The sequence below is a fragment of the Micropterus dolomieu genome, linkage group LG16 (genome assembly GCF_021292245.1).
Source record: "Micropterus dolomieu isolate WLL.071019.BEF.003 ecotype Adirondacks linkage group LG16, ASM2129224v1, whole genome shotgun sequence".
Classification (NCBI taxonomy): Eukaryota; Metazoa; Chordata; class Actinopteri; order Centrarchiformes; family Centrarchidae; genus Micropterus; species Micropterus dolomieu.
In genome coordinates, this window is record NC_060165.1 from 6,566,459 (window position 1) to 6,589,070 (window position 22,612).

Genomic DNA, 22,612 nt, shown 5'->3' on the forward strand with positions numbered 1-22,612 from the left:
TGTCCGTAGAAAGCTCTTTGGTCTTGCCCATGGTGCTGATGTTGGATGCTGGTTGTTTGGGTGTTGACAGGTGTCTTTTATACAGGTAACGAGGTGAGGCAGGTGTATTTGATGTAGATAATTGGTTGGGATTGGGGCTGTGTCTTAAAGAAAGACTAACTGGCTTGTAGGAGCCAGAATACTTGCTGTTTGGTAGGGGGTCAAATACTTGTTTTTCCTCATCAGATGGTTATCAATTTTAATAAATTCATATGATGTGATTTTCTGGAATTTTCTTTGGGATTCTGTCTTTCACTGTTAGAATGTACATATGATTAAAATTGTAGATCGTTGCATTCTTTGTAAGTGGGCAAACCTGCAAAATCAGCAAGGGGTCAAATACTTATTTCCCCCACTGTATATCATAATGTTACATGGTATTGATTAAGGGTGAAAAGATACGCAATTAGGCTACTGGAAAAATAGTATTTTATTCGACTGAAAGTCACAAAATGGAAAACAATGCAGGTGCATTTTGAAATGTTGCTTACACATAGTTCAGGTCTTCGTGTCTACCAGGTATCCAAAATGCTGCCATCGAACAATTTAAAAGTGGCGGGGACATCTTCTATGCTAATTTCACCCTCACTCCGTCATGCTGATATCGTAAGACAGCTTTTCACATCAACGAGAAATATTGTGGTGTTTTAACCCTTTCACGCATAGTGGTCACTGCAGTGGACAGCTATTCAAAAGCCATTTACTTCAATGGGCAGAGGTTCTGATAGTCTAGTTGCACATCAGCCACTACAGTGGACACTAGTGTGTCATGCCATACACTGCCACCCTCTGAAAGTAAGTAAGTGCAACTTAAATTCGTCAAAAACCAAGATGGCCAACGGACGTTCGGGAACACTGTACAGCTCAGGTAAATCTTGCCATTCCTCCAATTATAGGAGACCCCCGCAGGTAAATAAAATTTGGTAACATCTAATAACAACTAAGGAGTAACACAATTGTTAAACTTTCCAAGTATTGATTTAATGTTGGGAGGAAATTAGGATTAATCACCTGTCCACTAAATTGGACATTATGCATCACTGGCTATATTTCAACTACAATTAACTATTACTGAGACTTTGTTTTTCTTGAAAATACTTCATGTGCACTAACTTTTTTGGATGTAAATCAATGGATTTATGTTACACTTGCAGTTTTTGTAACAAAAACAACATTTTGTCCAGATTAGTTCCATTATGTGAGTAACATTTAGTGTGTTGCAGCAAGTGATAGAAAGGCATTCAGGATAGTGGAGCCAATTCCATCAGAATCAAGTAAGGATAATAGTAGTAGCAGTGATAATGAATGGCTGCCAGAAATAGGAGAAACCCCAAATGCTGGCAGCAGTGATAGTGGAGCTGAGGATGCTGAGAAAGAGAGGCTGAGGAGTCAGAAGTGAGATTCATCACTTTTGCATTGCATTAAACAGTATTAGAATATGTTAAAATACGTGACCACATTAGTTTAACAGCATTAAAAAATATAGATTTCACATAATATATAATTTTATTTATTGGTTTGTTAAATAAATATTTCTGGACATGTAAGAAACTCCTTGAAAAATTTATGTTGCATGCCTAAAAAGCCATAAAAACACAGGGAAAAAATCCTGACAGACGCTGTTATAATTCATGCATGAAAGGGTTAATATCGCGAGATCTCGTCACGCCCCTGGTATAATCCTCCATTTATTCTGTTATTAAGTATTTGTTCATAAATAAATGTCCTCATTTAATCTGTAAGAAGTTGTCTGTGTGTTTTCTTTGAAGCAGGAGACGATGTCAATCTGTTGAAAAAAATTTTTTAAGAGACTAATAATTGAGATATTAATTCATTCTGTTTATTTCCCTGTAAATAGGGAGGTGCACCGTGGGAGTGTTATTAAAGTAGTGTTTACTGGCAGGTTAAGAGGTTTAGAAAGTTGAATTTGTAACTTCTGTCTTAGTTTGCACAACAATAAAAGCAAACATTTTTAGAACTTTGGCATACTTAAGAGCAAATCTTTACTCTGAGCGACTTCATGAACATCGGCCCTGGTCTCATCTGATCAGAGATATTTATTCTGCTGCTTCCACTATTGCTCTACTCAGCAGGGTTAATCTGTGTGTGTGTGTGTGGTGGTAAAATATGTGTTCTAAAAGCATAGCCAAAACAATACAGAATCCTCCATGGCATTGGGAATATCTTCCTGTACGCACAACTCACACTGCCTTTATCTGCCAATGGAAAACTGTTGACCTATGGGACATTTTGATTAATCTTTCTTTCACTGCTGGAAAAGTAGGTGAGACAAGGACCACAGCAACGGACTGGACAACATCAGCTTCAACCACCACACAGCCTTCAAACAGTGGGACAAATTGTAGTAGATCCGAAAACGGTAAGCTTTGACACTGTTATTGTACACAATTGTACCAAATCTCCTATGAGAAGAAATCTCATCAAGGGTATTTGTAAATGATGAAAGCTGTACTTGGTATCACTGTGTTTAATAAAATGCACCTCTGTTCTATCCCCTTACTCTCTGCAGAGTAACAGAGACTCAGGAGCATATAGGGAACATTTTTATGATGAGTATTTTTCTCTTATTGGTAGACCCTAACAGCATGACAACAGTGGGAATCACCTGTGCTTCATTGGTGGTTGTCTGTGCTTTGATCGGAATCATCTTCTTATGTTATAAAAGGTAAGCCAGAAAAAAAAAAAGTTTTGAAAATAATGATATGTGGAATTATGTCACACCACGCTTTCTTTCACATGATGAAAGAACAAAAATTTTGGTGTAACAGTTACGCTGTGGTGAACAAGCACATTTCATGTTTTGTGATAGTTCTATATTGAAAGTGATCAAGTACCTTGGTGAAATTTCCCATGTGCTAATTATTTTAGCATTTATAGTCACTTCACCTTTTCTTTTACACTGTAGGAGGTCAAAACACAAGATCCCATTGCACACCGCAGAAGAACAGGTACCCATGAATCATGTTCCATCTGCACCGGGGCTGTAGAGTTTGTTCCCTGCGACCTGCAGCGACGGAGGAATCATCTCCATGCCATGAAGAACTGGTTGTTACCTCCACACAGGGCTGGAGATTTATGATCGCCTCCCTCTGGCAACCCATTTGAACATTACCAGAAGAAGAAATACCTGCGTTGATGTGAAAGTTGTTTCCCAAGAATTTACAGCTAGCAACCTTTTTCTGAGCAGATCTCAAGACACCTGCAACCAAATATTTGAACTTCACGTAAGGAACTTTAATTTTTAAGACCCTGTGACCATTCGCCTGGTGCTTCATCACAATGAACGTGGGCACTAGTTTATTTTGAGTCACTCCCACATGCACACTGCTGCTGTAAATACTCACCAGTGGACCAAATCTGCCCCAGCCAAAATACAATTTATTCCGGTTTGATTAACGTTTGCTCAAACTACAGTGTCCACCTGTTTTAGGGAATTATTGAGTCCAATTAGATTTAAATCAACTGAGTCGGCCACAGATTCAAGTACACCATTTAAGTACACGTCAGAAGAATTACTAAAAATAAACATAGCAAAGAACAAACAAAAAAATTGTTTGCCTACTTAAAGAGCTAACTTAAAGGCTAGTATGACTAGCAGTAAACTAAACTAGGCTAATTAGCAAACATAACTCACTCTGGCTAGTCTGTATCTCTTTGTAATCATATATCACCTCTTATTTTTGTTACTTAGGTTGACTGACATTGCTGAATAAGAGAGCTGTTTGCATATCCAGCTTCTATTGAGCTGATTTCCCTTTATGAAATGTTTGCTAAAACAACTCTCTTAGCATTTGGTACTAAGCCAGGGGCACTGGCTAATGTCTCCGTCAGTATCTTTGCCCAACCCTGTAGAAGGGTCAGTTCACTCAGACCACAAAAAAAACCCAAATCATATTTTGTCGCTTAACCAGGGGGTGTAGCTACATAGTTGTATTATCTCCTGAGACTCTAAAATAGCTGTCTCTGAAACCTTTGCTGCAACTTCAGTACAATGGGGATGAACGGAATGAGGTCAGTAGCTGATGGTGTGTTTGCAGATGATTAGCTTACTGGACAGCTGGGCTGTGGTTACAAATTAACCAACCCGGTGTAAAAATAGTGAAGTGTAGAAAAATTTTCTAAATTATAGAACATAACCGTCCCCAGATTGTTGAAACCCTGAAATTCTGAGAATAAATATAAATAAGACACTGAAGTAATTTTCTTGAAATACTTTCAGCTACAGCTTTTCCGCCCTGGATGTGAGTAAGAAGAACCGCACCCAACTGTGGTTTGCGCGATATCTGATGCCAGCCACCAAACACAGTACTCTGCTGTTTGCTCATGCGTATTTAGATACTGGCCATGTTCAAGCAGAAGGAAGTTCAACACCCCTACTTCCACTTCCTGTGATTCAAGGTCTGCATTTATTGTGCACATTTCTAGTCTACTGACCACTCAAAGCACTTTACAACACATGATGGCATTCACCCAGAGGCTTCCATGTACAGGTGCTGGTCATATAATTAGAATATCATCAAAAAGTTGATTTATTTCAGTAATTCCATTCAAAAAGTGAAACTTGGATATTATATTCATTCATTCCACAGAGACGGATATATTTCAAATGTTTATTTCATTTAATTGTGATTATTAAAACTGACAACTAATGAAAATCCCAAATTCAGTATCTCTGTAAATTAAAATATTACTTAAGACCAATACAAAAAAGGATTTTTAGAAATGTTGGCCAACTGAAAAGTATGAACATGAAAAGTATGAGCATGTACAGCACTCAATACTTAGTTGGGGCTCCTTTTGCCTGAATTACTGCAGCAATGCGGCGTGGCATGGAGTCGATCAGTCTGTGGCACTGCTCAGGTGTTATGAGAGCCCAGGTTGCTCTGATAGTGGCCTTCAGCTCTTCTGCATTATTGGGTCTGGCGTATCGCATCTTCCTCTTCACAATACCCCATAGATTTTCTATAGGGTTAAGGACACAGAGCTCTGTGAACAGCCAGCCTCTTTAGCAATGACCTTTTGTGTCTTGCCCTCCTTGTGCAAGGTGTCAATGGTCGTCTTTTGGACAGCTGTCAAGTCAGCAGTCTTCCCCATGATTGTGTAGCCTACAGAACTAGACTGAGACCATTTAAAGGCCTTTGCAGGTGTTTTGAGTTAATTAGCTGATTAGAGTGTGGCACCAGGTGTCTTCAATATTGAACCTTTTCACAATATTCTAAGATACACATTTTGGGGTTTTCATTAGTTGTCAGTTATAATCATCAAAATAAAAGGAATGAACACTTGAAATATATCAGTCTGTGTGGAATGAATGTATATATTATACAAGTTTCACTTTTTGAATGGAATTACTGAAATAAATCAACTTTTTGATGATATTCTAATTATATGACCAGCACCTGTATGCTCACCAGGGGCGGTTAGTGGGGTTTGAGGGCACTTTGACGCTCTCTCTGGAGGAGGCGGGGATCTTCCAATGTCTAGACAGTCACTCTGCAATTTTAGCCTGTGTAAATCTACACAAGTTAATCTTTTTGTTTTGGATATTGTCTCAAACTGAAAATTAAATCTTCCCCTTAATTAGTTTCCCCATGATGTAAAATGCATACCCTGGAAGCAGTTCTTGTTTTTTAGTAATACATGTAAAGCTTCCATATTATTTCAAAGCTTCACCTGATATTTATAGACAGCTTGATGTTTAATACTGTGATTTTCTTTTAATTTTATTCAACTTTCTCATTTTCATGCAAATAATTTTTGTTTAAATTTTTCACTGAACAATTTCCATTGAAACCACTCATGACATTGAACATCACGGGTCAGCAGCTTAAGGATTTATTTAGTGGCTCATCCCTTTTCTCATTCCTCAATGTGTGCTTGTATTTGGTGTTGCTCTCTCCTGTCAGTTTGTATGATAATAAAAATATTTTTGAACATTAGTCCAGTGTTGCAAATTAAGGACTCAATGAATCTACAGATGCTGACAATAGAATCAACTTAGTCAAAACTGTGTGGACACATCTTGTCATGACATTGTCTTGATACATCTGTTGGTCTCTTCCCTTGAATGACGTGCTTTGACTTCACTTAATTCCAAAAGTAAACTTGATGAATACAAAACCACTTGTTCAGCAACAAGTCCAGGCAGCCATATTATTCTCCCACTGTTCTGCAGACTGACAGCTGAGCACATACGCCAGTGTTGATAGACTTCCAGTCAGGATACAAACATAATGTAACTGAGCCTTTTCATTGTATTACAAGTGTTGGTTGTAATCGAAGATCTTACTGATGAAACAAATCTCTCTTTGCCCAGGGAAGCCTCTTGAACATGACTTAGTACTTTAATAATTAATTCTCATTTTCATCTTATGTACTGGAAAGCGTTTGTGGCATTTTCCCCATGACTTGAAATATTGTTTGGCAGCGTTTCCACTTTGTAATCTCTAGCAGCTGTTTGGCAGGCAGGCGTTTGTGGATTGTCCCTGCTACACTCACTACAAAGTATTGTTAATGTCAAACCTACTGATGAAAAGAAAAGGTCTCTCTTGTTAACTCCTTTTAATAAAATGATATGATATATGCCATAAATAATTAATTATAAACTGGCAAAGAGTCAAAAAAATTGTTGCTGCCAAACGCCCAAAAATGTTTGTTAGATTTGACTGAATAAGAAAGATGACCATAAAATGTTGTTTGGTTTCTTTTTAAGTAAAAGTATAGTACAAGTAAGTGGGCCATTAGTTGTCTTTTTTTTGTAATAAAAACAACATGCTCTCCAGTAAAACCTCAGCCCTCTACCGACAGCCACAGGCTGTTAAAGGATAATATTGGTATTTTTACATTTTCACATATTTGGTATTGAAATAACTTGCAACTACAAAAAGTTTTGGAATCCTTGCAGTAGACTTTTTCAGCTGGTAGGCTTTGAAACAGCTGCAGTGGTTGCAATGTCTTCCTTAGGCGCAATTGTGCCTGTCGCAAATTATGTCCACAAAAAGTGTTTCTTTGCCACACACAGGCTCCGACTGTTGTTAACAGATGTCTGGGAAAAAATAATCACAGAAAGGATCCCCATGAGTGACTATTGTTTTTAACAACAGACAGAAGTCTCGCTCAAGTACAAAATCTCCTGAGATTCTGGAATATCTGGCTCTGAAGCGTTTGCTGCCACTTTAGTACACTAGGTTGAAAGCACTACAAAAAAAAAAAAAAAAAAACACACACCACATTTTAAAAACTCAACAAGCAAGTTACTTTCCAAATACAATGTATCGGGTAACCAGGCAGGGCTGTGGTCACAATTTAACTAGTGTAGAATAAAATGTCCGGTCAGGTTGTTGAAACCCCTGAAGTTCTGAGAATAAAATAGCATCACTTTCTGGATATATTTTTATCAGCTACAGCTGTTCCACACTGGATGTACCACCCCCGCCTGCGGTTAGATCATTGTCATCATCGGTCACTTTCTACCCACTATTTTGCCATTTGCTCATGCATGACTTAGACATTGGCCATGACTACAGTTGCATGATGAATGTTCAAACAGAAGGAAGTAAACACCCCCACCTCTCTCGATCCATGGTCTGCATTTCTATTGGGCTTAGTCTGCATTTCTATTGGGCTTTTCTAATCTTGCTAAAGGACAATTCTCAATCTGAAATCTCGTGAGGCGAGTTGTTGCCGGAAAAGGACAAAGTTCACGTTTCCGCCGTCGTCTTCCTGCAACAACACACCTTTTACAAGATTTCGGAGCGAGACTTCAGTTTCTTGTTACAAAGGGTGTCACTTGTAGGGATCCTCGCCGTGATGTTGTTAGACACCTCATATAAAAGCCTGAGCCTGTCAGTGGCAAAAAGAAACACTTTTTGTGGTTTTAATTTTGACGGACATAACTGCACCAAAGGAACACCTTGCAGACTAAAAGTCATTTTTGACACCCAAATTTGTGAAAATAGGGTTTTAAAATACCAAAATGATGATTTAAGTGTCTTCTTATTACAACATCCACGTCCCTTTAACTCAGGGAGAAAAATACAAACATTAAAAACACACCCTATAAACGCACTATTCTCTGTAGTTCAGTCCGTTTCAGTGTTTCTGGGTGGCCGTACAAGGGACATTATTCCTGGCTGTTCATGTCCTGGTTAGCATTTTAAAAAGGTGACCTCAAAGTCCTTTTCCAACAATGCACAGAAGCGGTCTTAGAAGAGCGCCAGGAGCATCACATGGTGGTCCGGCGGGCCGAGTCTTCGTGGTATTTCGGCCATTGAGAGCACGTCGTCAGTCATGAGGAAGGCAGTTGGCCCAATACGTGTCCACACACACCTCTCGCACAATGGGCCGCCGGCAGACATGCCATCAGTCTGGACAAAGACGAACGAGGTCAACAACAAAAACTGTGCTGTACACAACTGAAAGACAATAGTATTTGGAGGCATTAGAATATTGGCTTGTTAGATCTCTGTGTGGGTTTGATATGTTCTTACGCATTTCAGCTGCCGCTTGCACATGGTGAACGCCGAGCCGGGTGTGGTGCAGTTGGGGCAGTCTGTGACAGCGCACGGGAGAGGCTCGCCCGCTGTCTGCAAGGAGCTGGGCATCTCCGACGTCAGGAAGTATTCCTAAAGTTGATGATGTGGCGGTGAGAGGAAATGACAGACACTTTTTCTATCAGGATGTGATTAGCAGGACAAACAGGATGAGCGATAAGCCTGTCAGACTGCCCCTGGGTCACATTTTGAGCATATACAGTAAATCTGCTGGACAGAATAAAAGAGCAACATTGCCAAGTAATACACTAGCCTAGCCACGCAGGCATTTTTTTTGGAGACAGTTTTTTTGTCACACCCACTTCATTATACTTCCTGATCACTTGGGCCCACTTCACTTAGCGCTTTTTGTGTGGGAAGAATTTGGAAGAACCACTTTAAGGCCACTTTGCTGTGCTTTCCAACTTGACAGAGGGGCCAACTGGCCTTCAAGTGTACAACAGCCGGGGCAGAATACACTCCAGAGTGTCTGTGTTATCTTGCAGAGGCATGCAGTGTTTCCCCCTACATGGAACCCTACAACAGGCCAACACACACAAATGCTGACCGAGCTATGACCCTCATTACCAAATGAGGGAAAAGGTCCTCTTTAACATTCCTCAGTCAGCCTAATCACTCCAAACTAGTGTGGAATTGTAGTAGATGGGTCACATTAGACAAAAAAAGTGTCCACCTATTACCCTTCACATAAGATGCATGAAGGCAGACTGGTAGTACACAGTCTGTGTTTTTGTCATCTTTTTTTTGCCCAACACTGGCTGGTTCTAGCTTCTGAAATATAATGATTTGACGCCTTTGATTGTCATATATGACAGTAAACTGAATATTTGTAGGTTTTAGACTGATGGCTGAGTAACTGTGGGAAGTTATTTTCTGACATTTCATTTTCAGTAGTAATAATGGTTAGTTGAAGTCCTTTTTCAAAAAGGCCTTTTTTCACAGCAAATATTTTTCTCGTCATAGTAGGAAAAACTCAGATGGTACCATTGCCGATAACTCTGTAAAGGTAGACCATGACAGTGTGACAGTGAGTCAGCATGCACAATATGTATGACTGAACACACGCAATGTGGTTTTGGGTAAAAAATAAAACAACTGTTTATCATTATGTCATCATGTCAACATAAGTCTATGTTCAAAGCTTGTGTTCCAGAAGGAAACTTAAGCCTGTCCAGCAGCTGTGGGTGTTTTATCTTCTCTGCACGCTCATGTGCCAATAATTTATTCATGCAACTTGTATGACAGCAGTGGAAACAATAAAAATTCAAAGTCCTGTCAAGTGTACACAAATTCAGCTTCTAATGGCCTCTTGCTGCCTTTGTGTTTTTGCTTTTGACATCTGGTTTGCAACGCTTCCTGAAAGCACTTAATCCAGGCTTAGTAATGCCTCATGGTTGAGAAATCTTAAAAAGACCAAATATCAAGCTGTGTTTTGATTTTCTGCATCTGCTGCGGATGTGCCACATGTTAAATCACAGAGCACAAGACACAATAAAGAAGAGCACTGAATTAAGCCAAACATGTCCTTTTCTCCAGGTTTATAAATCCACAATAACAGGACTTTCATTTCATGCACTAAAACCACCCCTGCTACCACACCTGCAATTTAATTTAGACATTCCACCCTGTATAGTCCATAGCAACCACAAGTTTAGACATTTCAATGAAGTGAAACTGGCAGTGGTTTTGAGAAAAAGGTGTTAAAAGTGTGACATAAGGGACTTTCCAACTACGACACCCTACTTCTCTATAAAAGTGACTTATTATGCTGGCACAGCACATCAACATGACAGTTCCCTCAAAATGAAGCCACAATGTCTCGACCTCCACCATCAAAGCACACGTCGAATACATTTTTGTCCCCAAAGATGGTTTCTGTGATTTTAGGTAGTTCTTATCATGCATATATTTGTTCAAGTGTTAATTTTTCTGATAAGTTTGGTTTTAATTTGATGCTATAAAAACAGGGGTTACATGTCATGATTGACAGCTGACCTGAGTCTGGTGGAGTGAATGGGCAGAATCTGACTCCAAATGACGTCAATACTGGGCCAATATCAGATAAGTTATCCTACCGCTCTGCTCAGTCAGGAGTATTCTTCAAAGTTATTTGAGGTTGCTAAGTATGTCTCTCAGAAAGTGCTTTATTCAGTTCTTAAGTGGAGTCTCTTGATAGACTTTACTTGTTGCAAAAGTAACTGCTGATTTCTGCTAACTTTAGCTGCCATTAGCTAGTAAGCTCAGTTAGCTGTGCAGCTAGCAGTCCTAGAAGTTAGCGGACTCGGCCGAAAGTGCCTGTGTCAGCAGTGTGATTATATCTTACCCCAGCCACTGTGAGGATGCGGCGGATGTTGTTAGTGATGATCAGTGAGATCTTGGCACGAGTCACTGCCACATACAGCAGGTTCCACTCGTCGTCAGGAATTTTATCTGAGCAAGGAAGAGAAGTATTTAATATGAAACACTTTTAGACTGGCTTCAGTGTCAACTGATGATTTGTTAATTTAAACTTTATTCTTTCTCTGTTTGTCCAAGTAAGAACAGTTTAATGAATGATAACCATATATTTTTTTTTTTACATAAACATGTTGATACAGATCCCTTACAGCTTTTTATTTTAACCAAGATACTAACTGAGTAGGACATTTTACAGTTGAAAAAATCTACTTGTCAGTGTCCTTTCGAGAACAACCTATGCAATGGTGACTGTTTCTAAAATTACCTCAAACCTATCTGCAATAAGCCAATATCGGCCGATGGATTGGCCTGGCTGAATTATCAGTCTAGCTTCACTCACACCTCTAACAATATAACTAATTAACAAATAGCAAAGCAACGCCAAAATGCAAGAGGTAATAAGTAGTAGGAAATGGATACAGTTCCGAGTATAGGATAGGATTAGAGTGTCTACCAAAAACCTACAATGTAAAATATGTTTAAAAAAAAAAAGAAAAGGAAATTAATGTTTGTTAAAAAGGAACACACCAAACGAGAAGTCAGGAATGAAGTGCAGGTTGTGACTTGAACAGGGAACCTTGACAAAGTCATCGGAGACCTTTACATTGTCGAACTCCAGACCTTTAGCCTTGTGGACTGTCCCGACTATGAAATCTGGAACGAAACAGCAAACATCGGTAACAACGTAACAACTGTGCATTAAACAGTGGACAGAAAAATAATTCATCCATATGTAATACACTTTACAAAAACGATTACAGCTTATCTGTAGGTTTCCATTAACACAAGTTGAGTCCAAAAAAGAAAACAACCTAAACTATTATAAACTATGGTTAATAGTGGATCATTTCAAGTCTGAGGTATTCTAAACAACTATGATAAAATCTTTTTTCAACAAATATGACAGACATACCGTTAACAAATCCCACAGAAAAAACAAAAACAAATTAACTGATCCAACTATCAATAAGTATTGTTTGTTTAGCCCAACCTGATATAATGTAGCACTAAATTTGTCCCAATTACACCATTCACTCCCGTTTGAGCAACATTTTTTATGAAAGTACTGTAAATATTTGTGATCTGTCTTTAATAATTTACATCTTCAGTAGGAACCAACAGTTTTTCTACCAAAAGCCACAGAGGAAGTCAAAACGTATTGAGAGATTGACTAATACTTTGTTTTGTTTGTTTTTCACGAGACTTCTTGACATTAACAAAAAAGTATAGAATCCAGTCACCCAGTGAGCCATAACCTTTAAGGCCAACCATTAACTTCCATATTTCAAACTGTATGTGTTACTTCCACTGTAAACCAATAATTTCGTTTTAATTTTGTCACCGTTGTAAGACCAATCCTTGAGTACGGCTTTCACTTAAATCAATTTAAGAATATTTCACATACCTGCTTTATGAAAGTCCTCTTCAGAACAATTTTCAAGGCGCTCGACTAGTTCGGGGATTCGACTTTTGTATTTTTCAACTATGATGAGTTTGGCCTCCAGCTCCCTGTCCTCAGTCTGCGTGGCGTACGTCTTCAGGGCCCAGAAGCCATTCTGATTTTTCTTGGAGAAGCAGCGAATAAGGCGGTCCTTGATGACTGTAGGCAGGGCAAATTCAACAAAACGTCAAAGATATCAGTATAAAAAAAAGGAAATAACTCACAGGGAAAATGTGTGCCCATTTGCATCAATCTCACATTTTCGTTGTTGGTCTGGCCCTTGCATCAGCAGCCAGATGTCCTGGATTCTCTCCAGGCCGATCCCTTTCACACCCTGAAGGAAAAAGGTAGACCTGTAAGTGCCTCAGTGTTTAAGATGCTAGTTAGTTTTGCACTTATGTTTGCCAATACCTAAATATTGTAAATTCTAATGTTTACTATTTTTAATGATCAGAATATGATGAATAAAACATTCTTCGTATCAGTAATCGACAATAAGAGAAAGCAACTCTTAAAGGCATGATGAGCCAACTATTTAATGGTAAGCAAACCCTGCTGTACACTGACTTTCAATTAAAAATTGTGTAATGTAATTTTACATTTTAGGAAATGCTTTTTTTTGCTCCATGGTGGAAAGTTAGAGGAGAAGATACCACTGAAAATACAGCAACAGCCAGCAGCCAGCCAGCTGAACTTAAACACTAGAGATAGGGGGAAACAGTTAGCATGGCTTTGTGTGCGTCTGTGAATGTGTGTAGAACACTCACTCCTATGAAGTGGACCCGGCAGAGCGGGTTGGCGTCAATGAGCCTGACGGCTTCGCTGAACACACTGACATTGCATCGTGACAAGATGGCTGTCTTCCCCTGAGAAGTACTGACACCCGTCCTCAAAGCTGCTTCAACCTTTTCTGCAGTCTCGTCACACACACCGCCTATAGAATAAACATGCAACACAAACAGACACAAAAAAGCAAGAAAATATATTTTCATATTCTTAGGGTGTTCCCTGACGTTCTCTCGTCCTCCCGGCTTGTCATCAACGCATAGTTCAAAAGCCAGCATCCCTGATGGTATGGGCTGCATTATGCACATGGCGTGGGTAAACATCTGTGAAGGCACCATTATTGCTGAACCATATACAGGTTTTGGAGCATGATATGCTGCCAAGTGCTAAGTAGATAACATCTTTTTCAGAGACGGCCTTGCTTATTTTAGCAAGACCATGCCTAACCACATTCTGCACGCATTACAGCATAGCCTGCAGTCTTGACTTATCACACATTGAAATCTTTTGCCGCATTTTGAAGCAAAAACTACACAACAAAGGAGGCCCTGAACTGTTGAGCAGCTGAAATTCTACATCAAGCAAGAATGGGAAAACATTTCACTTTCAAGATTATAGTAGTTGGTCTCAGTTCCCAGACGCTGACAAGGAGTTGTTAAAAGAAGAGCTGATGCAACAGAGTGGTAAACATGACCCAGCACCAACTTTATTTGAACCGTGTTGCTGGCATCAAATTCAAAATGGGATTATCATTGTCCAAACACTTTCTCAGTTCCAACATTTTCTACTAAGTATGGGATGTCAATGTTTCGCACATCATGACATTTTGTTTTATTTACATTTTACAAAGTGGGGCAACTTATTTTGGAAAACGGGGTTGTATCAAAAAAGCGACCCATTTATGGTATTTACCTTTTTGCTTTCCTCCCACTAGAATCTTCTCGACTTTCTTGCACACTTTGAGGATGGTGGCACCCACATAGGCGATCTCGGCACCGAACCGAAAGCTCTGGTAAAACACATCAATAGTATGGAGGTTAATTTGTCTGATCAACACCGAACTGCTTAGAGTTAAACACAAAACTATCGTTATGTGACTGCCAGTGTGTGATTAGTATAAACCTCCTTTTGAACAGAGCCAGATGCACAGGTTTTAACACACAGCAAATGTCAGAGAGAGAGTGGACAGAACTGTTCCACATAGTCAACATGTTCCCACTTCTTGTTTTCCCTTACTTCCTTTCCCCGCCCCTGATTTGCAATGAATATGTTGAGTCTTGGTACTAAAGTTCCCATCATGCCTTAAGTAGTAACTTTAGTGGTAAAATATCATAGAACAAAGAAGATGAGGAGCATAACAGGCAAAAATTTGTGCGGCCCGTCTACGACGACGCCACGTATCTGTAACACGCCAGCTCCGTAGCACTAGTAGTTTCGGGCAGTTTAACACCCTCCCTGAAAAAAAAATCCCGGAGGAATCCAGGAGGTGCATCTGCCCTATTTAAAGTCATGCTGCATTACCCATCAGCAGTTCCTGTTTACACTCAATATAATTACTTCAAAGTGAAGAAAAAGTCTAAATGTGGGGATTATGTAGGGAGACTTTTACTGTAAAGAGTAAGCTGAGTTGATACCAGGAGTATATGTATGATGTTTGCATGTTCTAGTTTGTCCACTTTATGGCACATAAAATGCCTCAATCAAAATAAATTATCCAACCTCAGGGACAGAAAAAGTCAATCTTTTGTGTGGTATGTACAAACGGTATGGTTGATCTTTATTTAAATAGCATAATACGCAACACTTTTAAAACTATATTTGAGTTCAATATGCCAAGGAGTGGGGCAACAACTCTGCTACAACACATCCAAAAAAGGCCCCTGTGGTCTTGGATTTGAAAGGAGGCATATATATAAATCAAATTTCTCTGGATGAGAAATACACTGTGCTTAACCCGCTTCTTTGTAAAAATTACCTTTAATATGCGTGTGTAATTGTGTATACCTGCGTCAGGTAGTAGATGTGCGTGTGGTCGACAAAGTTCAGAGCATTAACGGCTCCTTTGAAGGTGTAGATCTGCTGGTGGGGATCTCCAACCAGGATCTTCCCACAGCGCTGAGACAGAAGCACATCCATGATGGCTGGGAGGGAAGAAGGGCGACGTCAAAACTGTCCAGCAAGATAATCACAACTATGCTGTCTCACAGCCACGCAGGACTATGTAACGGTTACCTGGAGTGCAGTCCTGGGCCTCATCGATGAAGAGGACATCATATTGGTCAGATAACTTGGGCTTTGGGACTCGGAGCTGCCATAACTTAAGGTAACCTGGGAATGAAGAGTTCTGTTGACCAGCTGTGCAGCATTCCCTCCAATATTAAAACAGAATTACTTCTTTTCATTTCACTTATTCACAGTTGGCGTACCGTCGTGGGTCATGTGGTAGGCATCTTTTTCCTTCTCATTGACATCCCTCATTTTGTTCCAGATCGTCTGCGCGTCGTGGACAAAAAACTAGGTTTGCACAATAAAAGACAGCTTAAATGTGACTTTGCAGGACTCCTGCTCTTATTAGTATTTATTCACAATTAAAAAGGTATGCGGTGTGTCACTTATACATTCATGTGTTCATACCGGTTTTTCAATTTCGGGTATTTCCACCCTGTGGTGCTTCTTGATTATACGGGTGCTGGGGACATGGCTGGTATTGATAGTAGGGTCTGTTGAAGCCATGAAGGCGTTGAGAGTTGTGACCACTACTTTGGCTTTGGCGAAGCCCCCGCGGCCTTCAGGCAGAGCAGAGTTGACGGTGAATGGCTTCAGGTTAAAGGTTAGCTTCTGATGTAAACGGTAGCTGCCGTAGGAAATAATCACAAAAGCAAAAACAAAGTGATGTAGTTTTAAAATGGAAAAACCTGATATACTCCCCATCACCACAACCCCCACCCCCAGAAAGAGGGAGTTGCAAAAAACAATTTAGACACATGAGACAAAGTCAAGGTTATATATGTCACCCAGGATATAATCAGAGATGTGTCAGAGATGTAAAGATAGAACAGTAAAGGGAAATTTGTTGTGCTGTATATTTCCGTTCGGTGGTCAACAGACGTCAACATGGAAAGTCTCGTGGGCAGAAATTAATTAAGCTGACATCTCAGCATGCACTGTATTAAGGTTAACATTGTCCAGAAATTCTTCCTTTTTCTGACATGAAGAAAGTTAGGGTTGGGCGATACTGTGCACACTTGTACAAATTTTGCAATAACGTTTCCACCATTGGAGATCAGTGTTTCCCACAGCTTAATGGAATAACTTATACCATGACAGAAACTTCTAGATGTCATAGCCATCTCTTGTTTTGTTCACAGTCTGTATTTATCAAGACAAAAACTCAAATTGTTGACTGAGAGCATCTGAGTGGAGACGTAGGTACTCACCTTTTCCCAACTTCCCCGTAGGCCAATGAGTGGACAGTCTTGCAGTCCACGTTTCTGGGGAAGCGGCGCTGCGCCTCATCGGCCACAGACTTGTTGAAGGCCACATACAGGAAGCGGAGGTGTGGTCGCTGCTCAGCGTACTTCACCAACGTGGTCGTCTTCCCTGTACCTGCGGCCGACAGCACAAAACCTTTCAGCTATGACACTGTGACCCCTGATCTGGCACGTCACATCACACAAGTAGCAGTGATGGAACAGGCTACATGCAAGTTTCAGAATGGAACATTTAAAATGTTGTTGTCTTTTAACATGCAATTGCATTTGAAGGAGTGAGACTTCAGGTGCGCAGTTGCTTTTCCCTGGCTGCACCAAGTTGGAACCACACTATTGCCTGATCTCACGGCATTTGCAAAGAAAATTGCCGCGAAATCAGTCATTGATCTCAGCTCACAGTAAGCTGATGCAGGCAGAATGTGTCCGACTTGACTGCGCCGTTTTTATACCCCGCCCCAGCAGTCACCTGCAGCTCACGTTAGACTATGAAGTCGACGAAAGTCAGACGCGGTCATCTTGAACGCACCTAATATAACCACATTTCAGAAAGGATGAAACCAAACCAAACATGTTTCACCTGGAATCACCAAACCTATTCTTTATTAACTTCTGAGCTGACATGCAACCCTGAGAAACTTGTCATTGCCTGGTAAAAACATAAACCCTTTTGGGTCCCTGAAAAAGTCTTGAAAAGAATAATCTAGAGAAGGCATGCCCCCTGGTGGTGACAGCTGCCGATGTACCTGCAAAAGCCACAATCTTGACCACATGGTCTTTCTTCATGTCATGGCTGAGGATCTGCTGCTGTTCACGCGTCAGGTCAATCTGACGCTCCCTAGCAGAAACACACATACATACAATGATGAGAATACACATACACACACACACAATTCCTGTTGGCTTAGTGTCACATGACAAGCATGAAGTGATGGAGCCGTCTAAATACACTCGACTTACCATGTAAACAAAAATGCACAGAAAGATTCAAGTTGGAATAAACATCGTCTCAGTCCTTGACCTCTTTCACTCTGTAGACCTACTGTAAGTGGGTCCATCATTACGAAGGAATTAAGAGTCATAAACAAAGCAGGCTGTACTTATTTCTCACGCACATCAATGAAATTAATGCATTTTGGACCTCACCTGCTCTGACCGGAGCTGACGGAAAAGGGGCCGTTCTCCATCAGGTGGAGTACATAGTAGATGTTGTAATGTACCCTGGGGAACGTGAAAAGAAAATAATGACAGGGATGCTGACAAGACTGATATGGGAATTTAAGGTTCTGACACCAGCACCTCTTACTTGTTACTAATCTGAATGTTATTCCGTTTTAAGGCAAGCAGCATCATAGCCATGTGGCTGAGGTACTCAGTGATGGCGGTGTCTGACATACAGCCGGTGAGCAGAGACACCATGGCCTGCACGTCACCAACACTCTCACTTAGGATCAATATGACAGCCATGGCCGCATACGGGTTGGGACCCTGAAGATTGGATACAAATGATGTCAACACCTTAAACGTTAAGTCAAAATCTATAGTGGTACACCTTTGTGTATTTGTGCGTGTGAGAGTCATACCTCAGTGCCAAGGTTAAAGCATTTCTGAATATCAGGAATACGTAATCTGATGGAGGCCTCAGCCTGAGGAAAAAGACGATGTTTCTTAACACACTCCAGAACATCTTCCGGCCTGACCCACTCTCCAACCTTATGCTGGGCCATTAAACTGACCAAAACACACACACAGACAAGATTATTACTATAGTGAACATGTTAAAATCTATGCAGACCAGCCCTCCCATACTTTTGTTGTAGGAAATTTAAAATAATTATACTTTTTCCTAGGGCTGTGCGATATGGCCAAAAATGTTATCACGATAAAAAACATTTCATATCATTCGAAATCGATAATTATCACAGTAAATGTCAAATCATTATTTCCTTCAAGATTTTTTTCTCCTGAGTGAAAACTGAAGAAACCAGATGGTTAATTATGTGGTTAAAGTTTTCTTCTTTTTGGTCAGAATGTGACAAACACTTGATGCCAAACAGTGGATCACTTCACAAATCTGAGTCAGAACATTCAAAACTATTATCTTTTTCAACAAATGTGATTAGTTCATCTTTTTTCAGGCCTCTTTTTTCAACAAAATAAATATTTTAATAGAAAAATTAGATGCTAATTTGTTTGTGATTCAAATGAATTAAAGCAAATATTTATTGACGATATATTGAACATTTATTATATCAAGGTCATTATTATTGTTTTATTGCAGAGCACTACTTTTTCCACACATATGGAGCTCTGATCCACAGTTCAGAGTTAAATTTCAAAGAAAATAATGACGTGCATGATATTTGTCCAGGTGGAAACAGTAGAAGCTGTGGGGCTTATCCGCACTGTACAGCGCCAAGAAGCAGTAATAAAGGCAATGAAAAGGACACAAAGCTGTGAATAATTGTCATAAATCAGGAGTAATATGGCAAATCTGGAGAATTGTGAGTGCAGGCAATGAAAAACAGGAGTCTCCCGTGAAGATCAGCACAGTTGACAAGTATGCCAAGTCTTGCTTTGTTTAAATACTTCTGGCCTATAGGATATTAAAGAGATGGAACATAAGTGCCTTCTTCCATAGATTCTTGCTGGAGGATCCGATGATACTTGCTACGGCAGATACAGTAACATTAGTGGTTTGAACGGAGATGATGGGCACACAGCTTTGTCTGTGTTGGCTGGCTCACCTTTATCATTGAGACAAACCAAAAATACTCCCAAACAGGGGCGTGACGTTATCCCCACCACTCGCTCATTTGGGTGTGCGTAGTGAGTGTGTGGCTGGGCGAAAGTGAGTGAGCTGCAGGTGAATGCAGCGGAGAAGAGGAAAAGGTGAGCAGTGAAGTTTAGCAGTAAATGTACAGTGTAGGTTACAGTTTGTCAGCGAATAAAGGCAGAAAAGCTCCTGTGTGTTCTTTACCAACTGCTGGAAAAGTGAAGGGGGTTATTGTGTTGTAGATGATTCATGCGTCGTTGCCCACTTATGTTCAGGGTTAACACTACAACACATAAGCTCAATTCAGCATCTCTGCATCAGTTTTATAGGAAGACTTTAATAGAAAAAGGAGAATCTGTTGTTTTGACAGTATTGAAAGTCATCAGTCTAGATTTCTAAAAACCCTGGAATACTGCCCAAGCCTAGATGGTATGTGAAACCCAGGTCTGAATTGGTATTTGTTGCTACAAAAATGACCCTTATTGAGGAAATGCAGACTTACACAACTAGGTTTCGTATGCTGTGCTGTGATGATGTTGGATTTTTTATTTGGCTGTTCTTCAGGATGTAGAAGATCTCCTTCATTGTATTCTTCTCCCTCATCATGTAGCGGTAGTATTGTTTCTTGAAGGGGACAAACTGCGCAATGGAACACAAACACACATCAATTATGTTCATTTGATTCGCATTAAAATTACCTCCAAGTTTGAGAAGGACTGACCATAAGTGGTATAACTACAATGTCCACCCACAATTGGATAAAATACTCAGTGTAAACACAAAGTTCATCTCTCAAACATGTCCTTTTTCATATGAGAACCTACTGAAGTACACACTTGCCCCCCTTCATTATAATAAAAGATTATTAATTAACTTAATTGCTAATGCATAACTCTGTGGTTTGTTTAACCTTAGTGTCCTGGACGATGTTCCTCCAGCGATGGCAGACAAGGCTGACATTGCGGTAGAGGTCCTGGGCAGGGACTTGGCATAGTACTTGCCTCAGGACCTCCTCTGGAAGGTCATCTATGCAGCCTTGGGGCTGCAGCAAGACCTTGCTGCTGCCGAAGAGCCCATAGTGAGTGTCAGGGAGGGCCTCCACCTCCTCTTCTTCTTCTTCCTTGTTGTGAATGTAACCGTCACATCGGTCAAATTCATCATCGTCCCCAAACATCTCTGCAGTCATTCCCTCCAGATAATCCACCACCTCCACTTGCTTTGTCTCAAGCTCTGGAACCATCGCAGAAGCTAACAGGCTTACATCGTCAAAGTCCTCTTCTTCGTCTGCTTCAGGTTCCGGCGACATTGCGCCAGCTAACAGGGTGAGATCATCTTCGTCATCCTCTTCCTCTTCCACACCCACTGCCTCTTCTTTGGGAAAAAGCTCTCCCCTGAGTCCATTTGTGTGTGTGGACGAGCAGGGCTGGGAGGATTTGTGTGGACTGGACCTGATGACTCCTGTCACAGAGAAGTAGTCGTTGATGCCCTTCTGTTGCCCGACAGGACTTCCTGAGGCAGATGCTGATGGTATGAGGGAGAAGATTAAGAGTCGGAAATTAATTTTTTAAAAGAGAATGGTGAGAAAAAAACTGGCTAGTCAGGACTTTTACTGGACAAAACATTAACTACATATTTTGATGCAAAGATGTTCCCCTGTCTGTTGGCAGTGTTACTTTAAATACACTCAGATTTGTCAAAAGGTTTGTAGAAGAACGTTTACAGCAGATTACCCCACTTCTGTCGCTTGGTGGGTGTCCTGGGGTAAAGCCCTCGATTAGGATTGCGGCCGCCCAGCCCGTGGTTGACGGAGTGGGGCTGGGTGAGGGCATCAGTGCCCTCTGCACTTCGTCCCAGTTCATCACACTCAGCTGCATTCAGGTGCCTCCTTTTGACCTTCCCTAGGAAACCACACAACAGTCAGTCAGCACAACACAAATCATTGTATTGGGAGTGCTCTTTGCAATGTCAGCCATTCTTAAATGTTCCTATCTTCAATGGTATGTACGCGGTTCAGTCTTTAAAGTGCTTGGGTTAAACACCTGTGCCAGTTACGTTTTTATTGTACATCATGTTGTCTAACCAGTCCTATCCTTTAATAAGAAGTTGTTTTCCCCTCTTTACTCCACACGGATGAATCTTTCCCCGAAAGTCGTTTAACGGCTATGAAAATTATGAATTCACTACATACTTAGGTCAGTTAAAATGTATGAAAATATAACTTGAAAGTTAGTCATTTCGTCTCCCGTGACTGACACGCACGGTTGAATGTTGACTTACTTTTAACAGCCACCTCCATCTTTGTGTCCAGGGCATCCGTCTTTTAGTAACAAAGATACGTAACTTAACCTAGTTAAAACTTAACTAGTGTTAGGCAGATATGTCGTTGTCGTAGCTTGTACAAAAATACATTGTCTGTCATAACTGTCAGAGCCAGGACTAAATATTAGTAAACAACGAATGCTGCTGGCTTGTGCTAAAATTACTTCCCCCTTCAGTTTGCAACCACCAACCTGTTCAAAAACCCAAATATGCAGCCCCCGTTAACGTCAACTAACTACCGTCAATATTGACGTGTTGTTTTATTTGCCATAGTGACAAATATGAACAGTTGCTTCCAAATAGCTAGCAGGCTGGCTAGGTAGCTAAAATTTAAGTAACTGTCCTAAAGTTTGTGCTGGTGAGGAAGCCACGTGATTGGCTGGCTTCTTCTTCTTTCTTCTTTATTGGCGGTTAGCAAACTAGCTGGGTGCAATATCGCCACCAATTGGACTGAGGTGTGGCGCCAAGAAAACAAAAGGAAGAAGTGCTTTGACATTAAGCCAAGTTATTTCTATAAATTAGTATGATATTTGACTCTCTGGTCACTGTCTGGTTCAACATATCCCAAGTTACAGGCAGAAATTTAATTAATCTTGTGGTCAAGACAAAGGAAATGGACCAAAGAGGCAAAGCTGGAATTAACAGGCCTGCTTTGACGAGAGTGTTTTGATGCTGCAGACCTAGATAAAGGAGGAGGTGGCCTACAGAAGTGGGACAGAATCATTATTCACAC

The 22,612-nt window shown here is 40.5% G+C and overlaps 2 protein-coding genes across 8 annotated transcripts in view; one reads left to right on the forward strand and one right to left on the reverse strand.

Moving 5' to 3' along the window:
• The window catches only part of LOC123985170 (interleukin-15 receptor subunit alpha-like), a 19,584-nt gene extending 15,012 nt beyond the window's left edge, over positions 1 to 4,572 (forward strand). For 5 of the 7 annotated variants that reach the window (XM_046072581.1, XM_046072582.1, XM_046072586.1 and 2 more), the window contains 3 exons: positions 2,321 to 2,419; positions 2,635 to 2,725; positions 2,966 to 4,572. In XM_046072581.1, the coding sequence (XP_045928537.1) occupies positions 2,321 to 2,419; positions 2,635 to 2,725; positions 2,966 to 3,047 (272 nt within the window). In that variant the 3' untranslated portion in view covers positions 3,048 to 4,572. The remainder of the gene's footprint in view (positions 1 to 2,320; positions 2,420 to 2,634; positions 2,726 to 2,965) is intronic. The other 2 variants (XM_046072583.1, XM_046072587.1) reach the window with 1 other exon arrangement.
• Positions 4,573 to 6,750: 2,178 nt separating this feature from the next.
• On the reverse strand, positions 6,751 to 22,252 carry fbxo18 (F-box DNA helicase 1). Its single transcript, XM_046072145.1, has 21 exons — positions 21,838 to 22,252; positions 21,291 to 21,458; positions 20,471 to 21,081; positions 20,063 to 20,199; positions 18,368 to 18,515; positions 18,091 to 18,272; positions 17,931 to 18,005; positions 17,531 to 17,622; positions 16,734 to 16,902; positions 15,931 to 16,150; positions 15,723 to 15,810; positions 15,529 to 15,624; positions 15,301 to 15,437; positions 14,209 to 14,305; positions 13,278 to 13,444; positions 12,769 to 12,844; positions 12,475 to 12,669; positions 11,598 to 11,723; positions 10,936 to 11,042; positions 8,550 to 8,684; positions 6,751 to 8,426 (listed from the first exon to the last, which is right to left on the reverse strand). Exons 1-21 carry the CDS (start codon positions 21,854 to 21,856, stop codon positions 8,265 to 8,267), a joined length of 3,207 nt encoding a protein of 1,068 aa, XP_045928101.1. The 5' UTR covers positions 21,857 to 22,252; the 3' UTR covers positions 6,751 to 8,264.
• Positions 22,253 to 22,612: the final 360 nt, after the last annotated feature.

What these genes read in the sequence shown, in the direction of transcription:
- fbxo18 (XM_046072145.1), bottom strand. An exon ending in ACATCTACTACCTGACGCAG is followed by an intron (nt 14,306 to 15,300) that starts GTATACACAATT and finishes GTGTTTTACCAG; the next exon opens with AGCTTTCGGTTCGGTGCCGA. An exon ending in AGAGGACTTTCATAAAGCAG is followed by an intron (nt 11,724 to 12,474) that starts GTATGTGAAATA and finishes GTTTCGTTCCAG; the next exon opens with ATTTCATAGTCGGGACAGTC.